The sequence below is a fragment of the Microtus ochrogaster genome, chromosome 2, assembly GCF_000317375.1.
Source record: "Microtus ochrogaster isolate Prairie Vole_2 chromosome 2, MicOch1.0, whole genome shotgun sequence".
NCBI lineage: Eukaryota > Metazoa > Chordata > Mammalia > Rodentia > Cricetidae > Microtus > Microtus ochrogaster.
In genome coordinates, this window is record NC_022010.1 from 72,841,262 (window position 1) to 72,853,749 (window position 12,488).

General features: G+C 50.0%; 1 protein-coding gene and 1 pseudogene across 1 annotated transcript in view; one reads left to right on the plus strand and one right to left on the minus strand.

Moving 5' to 3' along the window:
* Nucleotides 1-530: 530 nt before the first annotated feature.
* Il10rb (interleukin 10 receptor subunit beta) overlaps nt 531-12,488 on the minus strand; it is a 20,953-nt gene continuing 8,995 nt past the window's right edge. The window contains exons 5-7 of the mRNA XM_005345205.3: nt 9,763-9,910; nt 6,418-6,575; nt 531-1,595 (exon numbers count right to left, since the gene is read on the minus strand). Coding sequence (XP_005345262.1) covers nt 1,350-1,595; nt 6,418-6,575; nt 9,763-9,910 — 552 coding nt within the window. The 3' untranslated portion in view covers nt 531-1,349. The remainder of the gene's footprint in view (nt 1,596-6,417; nt 6,576-9,762; nt 9,911-12,488) is intronic.
* LOC113458267 lies at nt 10,145-10,270 on the plus strand (annotated as a pseudogene).

Here is a 12,488-nt window from a genome sequence, read left to right on the forward strand (position 1 = left end):
AGAGGCCACAGGCTAGGCAATGTCCGAGTGGACAAGGCCCAGGACTTTCCTGTTTTTGGAGACATCCTAGACGAAGATTCATCCCTACTGAATAAGATTACAAGCTCAACGTCAACAAGTGCTGGCCGTCTGGACAGGGGCAAAGGGGGCCTCTTCCGTGCATATTTTAACAATTGTGCTAATGTGGTACCTAATTCTCCTATGGCTTAGATCTTCAGTGTCCCCAATCCCGTAGCTAAACAATGAGATGTGGGGACAATGGTGGCCAGCCTGTGATGCTTAGTGCAATCGTAGAGCCTGGAAGGAGGAAGTTAGGTCATGGGAAGATTGCCTTGAAGAGGTTTTGGAGGACCCTGACCCTCCCCACACCTTTCCTTTTCCTGGCTACCATGAGGTGAACAGGGTCTAGCACATATTCCCCCGCTGTGTAATGCACCGGAATACAGCCCCAAAACAAAGGGGCAGAGAGACCAGGAACAGAAACCTCTGAAGTCATGACACGATATTACAAAACACCTTTCTTCCTTTTAAATGGTTTATGTCAGGTATTTAGTTACAACAGCGGAAAGCGAGAAAACACAAATAAACAAATATAGAATATTAATAGAACACCAGTAATATACAAAACACACAGGTAGGAAGGAACTCTCTTTGATCCTTGAGAATCCAAAACATCCATGTCTGTCCAGCATAGGGCCAACCACTTCTGAGATGAGGGCCGTCTACAGACATTCTTACAGTTTACAGTGTTTCCAGTTTTGTCCCTTATTTCTGTTTGTCACAATTTAAATGTGGTTCTAGCTTCAGTGAGCACAAAGGGCTCAAATTACATTCAGTGGTCATTCAAAAAATAATTATTTAAGACTCTCTCTCTTCTTCCTTTTTAGACAGGGTCTCCAGTCCAGCTTGGCCCTGAGCTCCTGCCCCCCCTACCCCTCCTGCCCCTCCTGCCTCTACCTCCCAAGAGTTGTGCTTAAAGGCAGTCACCGTTATTCCTAGCTTATATGGTGTTGGGGATTGAAGCTAGGACTTCATGTATGTTGGGTAAGCATTCTATCAGCGGAGCTACACCCTCAGCCCCTAAACTATTAGTTTTTATAAAGCTGCAAACATCCAAATGGAGTATTTTTCTCACTGGGGCTTTGAAAACCTGGCTCTTTGGTTGTCTGTACAAGTCCAACAGCTGAGCTACACCCTCAGCCCCTAAACTATTAGCTTTTGTAAAGCTGAGAACTTCCAAATGGAGGATTTTTTCTCATGGGGGCTTTAAAAACCTGGCTCTTGGGTTGTCTGTACAAGTCCAACACCAGTCCCTACTGGCCATCAGTTTCCCCGACCAGCCCTTCTGATCACACTTCTGAGGTGGACGTGAGAAGCAAGGGCTCCTCCTGTGCCTGTGAGGGGGCTTTGTCCTTGGATCCCAGCTCTTGAGGTCCTGGCTCACACAGGGTCCCCAGGGCACAGCTGTCTCCGGGATTCTGCCTGCTGCCTTTAGACACTTCAGTGACGATACTCAGTCTGTCGAACACCTCGGTCTCGTCAGAGGGCGGGGAGGAGAACAGCAGGAAAGTGCCGTGGTGAGGATGGCCCAGAAACTGTGGAAAAGTTAAAGACCGTTACTTAAGAACCAAATCCTCCACATCCCTGTTCTTCTTCCTTTTTCTGGGCTGACAAGGATTGTATGCAAAATTTTAGGGCTAGAGGATGCAACTTTAAAATGCAACAGTAATACGGGGTGGCTCCTTGAAAACATTATCACATGACCTAGCAATTCCACTCACAGGTATGTTCTCAAGGGAAAGGAAGGCTGAAGAGACTCATTTAACTGTGGACAGCAGGGCAAAGACAAGCGTCACCCAGGGATGAACACACAAACAACGCAAACACGCCATGCACGGGTACTTCACTGGCAAAGGTGCTTTCCATGAACCCCTGGTGCCCCAAGTGTGACCCCCCACCTCCATGGCAGGACAGAACCAGCTCCTGAGAGCTGTCCTCTCTCCTATACTAGGTGTAGCTCAGCTAACAGACGATTGTCCAGCAGAGGACAACTGGGCAGGTAGGTGCACATCCACGGTCCTGATCCCAGCACGTGGGAGGTGGAAGCAGGGGGATCAGAAGTTAGAGGCCAGCCTGGCTATATGAGACCCAGTCTTTAAAAAGAGAAAGACAGGCAGATAACCAGCGTGTGGGGTTGCAGTTATGGCAGGGATCAAGAGTGATCCAGAAGATGTTAGGATGGTGACTGTCAGGAAGGAGCACCAGGGACCGGTCAGCAGGATGAGTTCCTGCCATGCACGTGGAGAGGGCTCTGGGGGTGCATGGTAGCGCTGGCGGCGTTGGCGGCTTAATGCCACTGAACTACATTCCGAAGTGTGGTTAAGGTGGGGGATGCTGCCTGCGTTTTACCATGGTGAAGAGACAGGACAAGAACTGGCGCTTGTCCACAGAATGCTTAGCTGTTACTCTCCAATAGTTCTTCTGGAAAACAAGGTGCACTCTTAGCCTGATCTCTAGGCAGTAAGACACATGCCTGGCTGCCATTTCCTCTAGGAAGCGGGGTGTGTCGGGGCGATGGGGTGACGGTGGGGGGTGTACAGGCCATGGATGGATTCATGGTGTATCTCAAGTGTCTCAGGTCAAGTTCACCAGCATCTTCTCTGGCGCTCCATCTTGACCTTTAACCTGGTAATGTCCAGTCCAGTAGCCGAGGACCACGTGTAGCTACTGGCCACTTGACAGGTGCCTGGTTTGAACTGAGATGTGTGAGCGTGAATTAGACGGGTAATGTTGAAGATTTTGTATAAAAAAATGTAAAAATATTTTAAAAACTTAAAACATACTGGTTGAATATTGAAACGATGTTTTTAGATTTCCTGTGTTTCATAAAATACTGCAATGCTGGAACATCCGCGGGTTCCGCAGCGCCAGGCTGAGACCTCCTCCCAGCATCCCCAGGTCAGCCCCCCTAATTGACCACGCCAAGTTAGCATGCACGGTGTGTCATGAGTCGAAATGGAGAGCAGCGATGTGGGGGTGTTAGTTCCTTTGCCTTCACTGTCGAGCTCCTCTCCATGCCCCCACTGCCCTCCCAGCGACTGTGAGGCCTGACGGCCTTGGAGGTGGGGGCTCGGTCAGACTGGCCCCTTGAATGCATTTGCCTAGCTTTGATCCATCCATCTCTTCCTGTCTGGCCAGTTTCTTTTAGATGGTGAAGCCAAGCAGCAAAAACACTGGGGGTGGGGGGGGGGGGGGGGGGAAGAGTTTAGTTCCTTCCTGGTTCTCAGGCAACAAAATGTTTTCCACCCAGAACCAAGGCCTGCCCCTCTTTGTTCTTGCTCCAACTAGGTTCACACCCGCTCAGCCCCAGAGATTCACAGCTGTGCTGCTACAGGGCTTGCTCGCTTGCCTTCGGCTCAGAAACGCTATGGTCCCAGGTCTTGCTTCCTAGCCTTGGAGGGGGGTGCTGTCCTGCGGTACCCAGAGCCCTTTCAAAGTGTCCCCGGCTTCTAGGAATTCTGGCAGCTGGAACTGTTCATCGCTAGGTCCCTTTCTGGGAGCAACACTCATAGCATAGACCGGTGTCCTCCTCTGCAATCTCCAATGCCTCTGGCTGCTGGCACTCGGAGGAGCATAGACCGGAAAAGGGCCCTGCAGCATGGATGAGCTGTGGAGCAGGCAGTCTTGCTTAGGCCTTCAGGCTGGCGTGTGACATCAGTGACTACATGCTAACCGAGCCTGGCACATGTTTGACCCTACAGATCTGTCAACTGTGCAATGGGGAAACACTGGATGGACTTCACGATCAACTGCATGAAGAGAATTGCAATGCAGACAGTGGAGCTATGAGTTCAGGCTGACCCACGCACCGCAGCGCAGTGTGGCCTGTGAGGACCTGCTGAAGATGGAGTCTCTGACTGAGGGAGACTAGGCAAATATACAGCCCCAAAGTGGCCACTGTGCACAGCACCAGCTCTATGTCAAAGCCAGACAAAACAGGGCCATGAGGTCACACAGGAAGGGGCTTCCTGTGCAATCTGTCCTATGACCCCAGCTGTGGCAAGACGCTCCACTGAACCACAACCTCAGACAAAGGCCACGTCTGCAAGGACAGTCACCCAAGTGGTTGTGGTTGCTTTTCTCAAAATATTGAGCCAGCATCAATGTTGCTACTGACATTTCAGACAAGGGTTGTTGTTTCAAAACTACTAGTGAACTTTGCCTCAGTTTACCCTTAAATATGTTTTCCCTTACTTCCCTAAGTATACCTAAGATCACCACCGCCACCACCCTTCCCCTGCCCCTCCTCTGTTCACCATGACATGTACCCTGGAATTGCAAATTCCCTGTCCCATCTTTAATAAAATGATTTTTTTAAAAAAGAGCGTTTCTGTTATTACACAGAGTGACATTACTGTATGTCCGTTAGGCCTGTCCTGTCCTTATATGAGGTTAGAGGTTGTTGGTCAACCACACACATGGGTGGTACAGTTTCCCCAGCCCCCTGTCTCTGTTCTACATGTTCATACTGTGACCACATCAGGAGCCCCATCCTCATGATCGGATGTCGGAGGGAAGGCCGACATTGCTCTACAGGGAGACAGACATAGTCTGTGGGCATCCTATCATGGGAACAAGCCCTCCACAGGTTGGGCTTCAGCCTGGGCATGTGACCAGCCTCTTAGTGTATAAATAAGAAGCTCAAGACCAGGGTTGCCACGGAATCACTGGAGGACCTTACTGGCTATGCTGGTGGTCAGGGGACTAGCAGGAAGCAGGCTAGGATGTCAGGGACCTCTGCCATCACCTTCAGACCGCAGACCATCTGTCTATATCACCAACAGTGCAAATGCCATATAAAAGTTTTTTTGGTTATTTTTTGCAAGTATGCACTCAGTACAGCTTCATTTTGATATCTGAATATTACATTTGATATTTTGTTTGTGATCTAACAAATAAAGCTTGCCTAAAGATCAGAGCACGGAGCTATAAACTATTAGTTAGCCATAGAGGCCAGGCAGTGGTGGCTCACACCTTTAATCCCAGCACTCGGGAGGCAGAGGTAGACCGATCTCTGTGAGTTCAAGGCTACCCAGGGCTACACTGGATTAATCCAGTCTCAAAGAGAAACAGAGCCAGGCAGTGCTGGATCACACCTTTAATCCCAGCACTAGGGAGGTGGAGACAGGAAGGGATATGACTGGGCAGAGAGAGGAATATAAGGCGGGAGGAGGCAGGGGTTTAAGGCATTTATTCAGTCTGAGGATTCGCGGGGACAGGATCTTGCCCACTGTGGTCTGAGAATTCGGTAGTGGTAAAAGGTCTCTCTAATGGCTGCCTTCTTTACCTCTCTGTTCTCTGCTCTTTCAGCATTTACCCTGATAACTGACTCTGGGTTTTTATTATTAAGACCAAATAGAATTTGTGCCACATACTACCAGAGATTGAACTCAGGACCTTATCCACGCTGGTTGGTTTTTGTAAACTTGACTAGAAGCCAGACATACCAAGAGGGGACCTGAACTGAGGAGCTGCCTCCATCAGATTGGCCTGTAGGCATGTCTCTGGGGCGTTTTCTTGATTGCTGATTGATGTAAGGGCCCAGAGCAGTGTGGGTGTTGCCACCCCTAGATAAATGGGCCTGGACTATATGGAAAGCAGGCTGAGAAGGCCAGGGGAAGAAAGTTGGTAAGCAGCGTCCAAACTCTCTGTTTCAGCTTCCGGCTTTCCTCTATGGTGGACTATAATCTGTAAGACAAATAAGCCCTTGCCTCTCCATGTTGCTGTAGGTCATGGTGTTTTAAGAGCAACAGAAAAGGCTACTTAGGACGCTGGACAAGTGCTCTACTCCTGAGCTGTGGACCCCAGCAGTTATAGACACAATTAAAAAAATATATGTGGTCTGCATTTGTTTGAATCAACACACGGAGAAGCCACTCACACGGAAGGCTGGCTGTAGCACAGAATACCACTTAAGAACCAGTCAGCCTTACAGCCTTTAGCCGTACACTCCTTCTCCTCCTCTCTAAACATCCATAAACAGCCCCCCTTCCATGATACACACACACCCCAGGACATCAATCATAGGGACATTCCCGGATGAAAACACGGTCCCCCTCCCCCTCCCTCCACTCTCCCTTCGCCAGTGTTCAGCCTGGAACATTCTGTTCTGTCCCACCTCACAGCGAATTCTGCTCTCCCCTCCAGAGCCACCACCTTTGAACCCAAGGACTCGATGATCTGGGCAGTGAAGAAAGAACAACCCAGGTCCAGAAGGAATTCCGGAACAAACCTTTGTTGCCTTGGCACATGAGAATGGGCCAGCACATGGGCATGTAGCATGCTCTTTAGAACATGTTGCCCGACACTGGGCAGCCTCGACCTGAGAGAAGCGGCCCCTCACCGCATCCCGCCTACCTCCTTCAGGTGCTGTGGAATCGACGTCCCAGAATGGAAGGTGTGCTTGGCCTTCTTATATATGAACCACAGCAAGACAAAGCAGCCAAGGAGGAAGAGGAAGGCCACGAAGACGGAGGTCACCAGGATGATGGCCACCATCCAGGAAGGGGTCGTTTCTGTTGGGGACAATGGAGAAGGTTAGACTCTTGGCACACACACAGGGTGAGTCACAGGGATCATGTACCCATTCCAAGCACGGTGGTCAAAACAGGCCCATCTGGCTGGGCGGTGGTGGTGCACGCCTTTAATCCCAGCACTCGGGAGGCAGAGGCAGGTGGATCTTTGTGAATTTGAGACCAGCCTGGTCTACAGAGCAAGTTCCAGGACAGCCAATATTACATAGAGAAACCCAGAAAAACAAAACAAAACCAGGTCCATCTGGTCACAATGGCCCAGAAACATGGCAGCTGGCTGCAGGGTCTTGGTGTTTACAATGAGTTTCGCCTCTTTCCCCAACCCTCTTTATAGCGTGGCACACAGAAGAACAAGAAGGAAGGATCCTGGTCTACTTTATTATTTGTAACTATGCTGGATATTCTGCTCTGACACCGCACATGGGCCCTTAGGGGGGCACAGGCCCTGTGCTCGGTACTGAGAGCAGAAAACAGCTCCCCAAGAGGAGCACACACAAACCCAAGTGACCATCACCTTGTCCCTGGGACCGTTCATTCTTCCTGGAGTTCCTGACCAGTGCCAGCACAGCGTGCGTGGGCTGTTGTCAGCAGTGGCCACACGCCTCTGATTGCTTGCAGTGAGCTTTTCTAGCAAGGCCTTCCCCCTGAGACCTCCTCTGCCTATCTGGACCATACTCAGGGTGCTGTGACCTGGATAACCACTTCTGTGATGCCAACAGGAAGCGTGTCTCTACAGGAGATCGGTAGGTTTTGATAAATGCCAGTGGGCAGACCCAGATGGTGAGTGGTGATGGCACTGAACTCAGCTGGTATGTTTTCACTCCTCCGCTTGGCACCTCCCTCTCCACTTTCTCCCTTTTGGACGCCTCTCCACACAGGTGGAGCTCGGCAGTCACTGAATCAGTGCATCTGCTTCAGTCAACCCTGCTGGGTTATGTGGCAGCGTCCAGGAGGTCACCCTGGTCAGCTGTGGTCCCAACTTCCGGCCCTCACACCAGTCCCTTCTCCAGTTGGCCTCTCTCTACCCAACCCTTGCCAGCCAGCATCACCTTCATGAGCAAGGACATGCGCATCTGGTACCTAGGGCGACTGAGAGAACACCCGACAGGGACTGTCTGTGTGGAGAACACCAACTGTCACCTACAAACAGAAGACCAGAGAATCCTGACCAGGATGGTGGTCCCAGTATCCCATTGACTGTAGGCATCTGCTGGTATTTGAGCAAACTTGTCATGGTGCCTGGCTCTTTAAATGTCCATGGATAAATACATGGATGGATATATGGATGGACAGACAGAAGGACGGATGGATGGAGACAGACAGATGGGCGGATGGAGTATTTCTATGGGTGAGAGACTGGGAAGAAACTGTCACATCTTCAGTCTCCTTCCTTCACTCTCTGGTCTAGCGTCCACACGCACCAAACTCCTGACCGTCCTACCACCTTACACCTTGCCCGACTAGAAGAACTACATCCCAGTCCCAGGGTCTTGTTTCACGCTGAACAGCCCTTTGCCTCATTGGCCCTGTTTTTTTCCCCGATAAATGGAGGGTCCAGTGAGCTGGCTGGAGTGGTTCCTAGGAGGGATCTGGCAATATGAGGTCATCCTATCTCAGAAACTTTCCTGAGAAAGTTTCAGGCTTTCCTTATCATCCATGCAAGCTTCCACCCCAGTGTGGTAGGGTGCGCCAGTGTTCCAGGCTCTCTCAGGTGGGGCGGTGGATGATAACAGCTAGTTTCCTGGTATTTTAGATAAGGCCACACCTGGCTGACAGTGACATTTGTATTATTTCTCAGGAAGAGTGCAGAGGTTGAGGATGGGAGGGTGCCTTCGAAAGGGTGTGAACTGCAGGGTAACCCACCTCTCCACACGCTCGGCTGGTTCTTCCCCTGCCTGCAGACCTATTTGACTGTATTATCAGCAGACCGTGTTTCTTGGTCTTACTTTAAGGATCGGGTGCCTCAGTTTACCTTTGGAATTAGTCTGTAGGCAATGAGGTAAAGAGAACATAACAGGGCTGCATTTACACAGGGCCTTTGCTCAGTTCTCTTTGTCCTTCACTAGCTGAGAGTGACTTTGGGCATTTCTCCTTTAAAAAAAAGTTTGGATCGTGTCAGGAGACAACCTTATTTTGTGGCCTCCGTTGGCATGCAGCTCACTGCACAGTCCAACAAGGCCTCATGGTGACTCTTAGGTCTCAACTATGGGAATTACAGGCTTGAGCCCCGCACCAGGCTTGAAGTAGTATTTTTAGATCAAAATGTGTCTCTTACATCAGATTTCATGGCACCAGCAGCTCTACAGGTGTCTGCCTCTCATGCTCCCAGATTACTGCATCTTGACAGTTCTTTGGCCACTACAGATGTTGGGCAATATATTCTCATCTGACGACAGGCACAGTGTATCTGTGCACAGGCAGCACCCAGGCTAAGCAGCACATCTTCTCTCTCTCCTCTTGGATCAACTCTCTCCTCCCCGCTCCTCTCCTCTCCTTTTCTCCCTCTCCCTTGCCCAGCACATATGTGTGTGTGTGTGTTGGGGGAAGTTTGTGCTGGGGTAGAATCCAGGCCATACATGCTAGATAAGACCTTTATCATGGAACCACCCCCTGACGATTGTTCTGTTAATACACAGTGTGGAGAGTGTCCTGCTGGATGCCACTGTGCCCTGGCTCCATATTTTACAAGGGGCCTTAAGACATGGTACTAGCTGAGATGCTGATATGTGCTCCAGGTCTCCAAAGTCAGAGATGCGGGGAAGGAAAGACAAGCTGTGTCAGGGCTCAGTCTGCTGGGTGACTGTATGAGCAGGGCTCAGTCTGCTGGGTGTCTGAATGAGCAGGGCTCAGTCTGCTGTGTGACTGTATGAGGACCAGTTAACCTACTTCCGAGAGCGGACAGGGCAATGGAATGCAGTGAAGGACATTCATTGAGGCAGACCTCAGCCCAGCAGGCTGGCAAGGGACAGCCAGTTTCCTCATCTGGGCATCTCGTTTATAGCATGAAGCAGAGCCATCGGGGTCTGGGGAGCATGCAGATGATGGGGAGGCTGATCTCTGACCTGCGGTGGTATGTGAGCTGACTGTCACGGTGTGGACTCATGGGTGGTGTCCATGTGCCTCTGAGGAGGCAGTTACAGGAGGACATGCTGCGCATGTCCACACTCACCATCATTGGTTGTCTGCTCACAGATAGGTTTGCTCCATTCTCCCGTTCTGTTTTGATCAAGAAGAAATCCTTGAACTTGAATGCAGTAAGTTGTCCATGGCTCCAGGCCTCTGAGGACCTCGGAGTCGTACCGAGAAATGACTTGGAACTATAAGGGAGACACACACAGTGTGAAGGGACACCATCTTTTTCTTATCTCCCTCTCCCAGCGCTATAAACCGTGCTTCAGAAGGAGCCACCGGCTGGAACTCCTTCCAGCTCCCGACACATGTGACATCCTGAAGAATGTGACAAGACCAACTGTAAGGCCGGAAAACCTTTATCTCATTGCCTCAGTAACATATGTGGCATCTAAACCATCACACTTCCTTTAAAAAAATACTTGTAGCCAGTTAAGGCAACAAGGTTCCTTTCCTCATGGGGGCCCAGTGTGCAAGTAGCAGTCCCCTTGGGAGCATGCGCAGCCTGCTGCTTGTATGCATTACTCTAAGGGCCCCTGGAGACAGAATTTCCTGTAGATCTTCATACCCTGCTATCTTGTCATGTTATCCCTACTCCAGGCTCTAGACAGGTCTGTGAGAAGCCTTGGGGATGCCCCAGTGCACACTGGCTGGGATCTGCACTGGCCAGGCCTTTACACATGCAGCAGCAGCAGCAGCAGCAGCAGCAGCAGCAGCAGCAGCAGCAGCAGCAGCAGCAGCAGCAGCAGCAGCAGACACACGTGGCTGAGACTCTCTGCAGGGCCAAGTTCGAGTTCCACATCTCAAGTGGGGCTTTGCCGAGTTGAAGGCAGATAAATTTCAGAGAAGCAGCTCATCCTGATAGCTATGGGTTAACTATTCCCCAACCGTGGTCCACTGGACAATTTGTGAGCCAGGCCCTCATGAGGGTTTCCATGGTGCTGTTCACTAACTAATGCTAATATATATGAGTTGAACTGCATACATAAAATTTCATGTATTTGTACCTGTAAATGTGACCTTATTTGGATGTAGCTCCTTTAAAATGTAAACTTATTGCTGGGCATGGTGGTGCATGCCTTTAATCCCAACACACCACACACACACACACACACACACACACACACACACACACACACACACTCTAAAATAAACCTTTAAAAATGATATTTTTCAAAGGATAGAAATTAGGGCAGGTCATAGAGGCAGGCATCCAGGGATAAAGCCATGTACAGAAATAACCAAGACCTGAAGATGCTCCCTGAAGCCAAAGAGAGCCAAACAATTGCCAGCAAGCCTGCAAGAGCTGGGGGAGGGGGAGGGGGCAAATCCCACATCTTCAAGAGAGAGGCCCTGAAGACATGCTGGTCTTCAACTCTGAGGCTCCAGAAATGTTAGACAATAACATTATAATAAGTTAATAATAATAAGTTAGTTGAAGCTACTAACTTAGCTAGCTAACAGCAGTCATGTACGGTCAGACTTGGGGTGCTCCCACCCTGCCCCCGGGTTCACAGCAGATTTGGGATCCTTGGTGTGGACTCCCGTTGTACGGGGCCTGGGTGGGCTCCGACACCCAGGTCTTTGTTCTCTTGAGGATACTCCTGCATCCGTTTCTGGTGGCTGCAGTCCCGGACTAATGCCATTTGAATTCAAATACAAGAACAGCATTATGAATGATATGCTTCTGAGTTTGAGAAACCAAGAGTTCCTCAGCAAAAAAGAGGGGACATCAAAGAGCACACTAAGGGGACACAGACTCTTCTCTGTTCTTCATGATTGGTTCTTTTCCCCGTGGGGGAGGAGCTGTTGCCAGCTTGTCAGTATTGCTAGCAGGAACCAGATTACAGCTGTGGAATCCAAGAAGAGACAGACACCGCCCCCAAATAAACAAAGCACCACCACCAACAACAATGAAAGACTTAAAAGAAAACATAACAAATGCTAGATTTTACTTCTAATAATTCAGTGCCTCTAACCCCTGTCATGTGATTTCCGAAGCGCAGGCACTGGGAAGTGAATGGTCCCTCTGAAATCTCCTTCGGGGCTTTCTCTTGCCTTTTATTTCGGGGTTATTCTGTTTTCATCCCCTTTTCCCCATCAAGACAATGGAACTTCTTTCCAAAAGCCCTTTAGTTTAGGAAACTGCCCCAGCAGCATCAGCATCGGAGGGAGGGTGGCACTTTAGGATGCGACACGGTGGTGTGAGGCAGGAAGGAGGGAGCAGGTGAACTTTCTAGCATTGGCACAGCAAAGTGACGCTAGAAGATGGACACGCAACCACGCGCCAGCATTGTGGGCATGTTCGCGCCAGCACTGTGGGCGTGTTCTAGATAAGCAAATATGAGGGGTTTGGTACGTCACGCTTGGTGAGGGAGGCACTCGGTCATGGCGACTAAGGAACTGGGTCCTTCATTAGAAGACACCGGTGATCCCTGGAGAGTAGTGAATGGTCTCATCTCTGGATTACTGGACTTTGCAGAGATATTATACCGACGAATGATTATGAAACTAGATATTTTGTAGGCATGCACTTCCTGGAGTCTTGGCTGTGAGCAAAACCACCTCTTGCAAAGGCAGATGTCCTGTGGTTTAATGTATGTGTTTTATGATGCCACTTAAACACCATATTAAAAGGGAAGGCCAGGCTGTTGAGATAGCTTAATGTGTAAAGGTGTCTGCCACCAAGCCTGATGACCTGAGTTCAACCTGGAAACTACATGGTGTAAGGAGAGAGCCAACTCCTATGAACTGTCTTCTGACCTC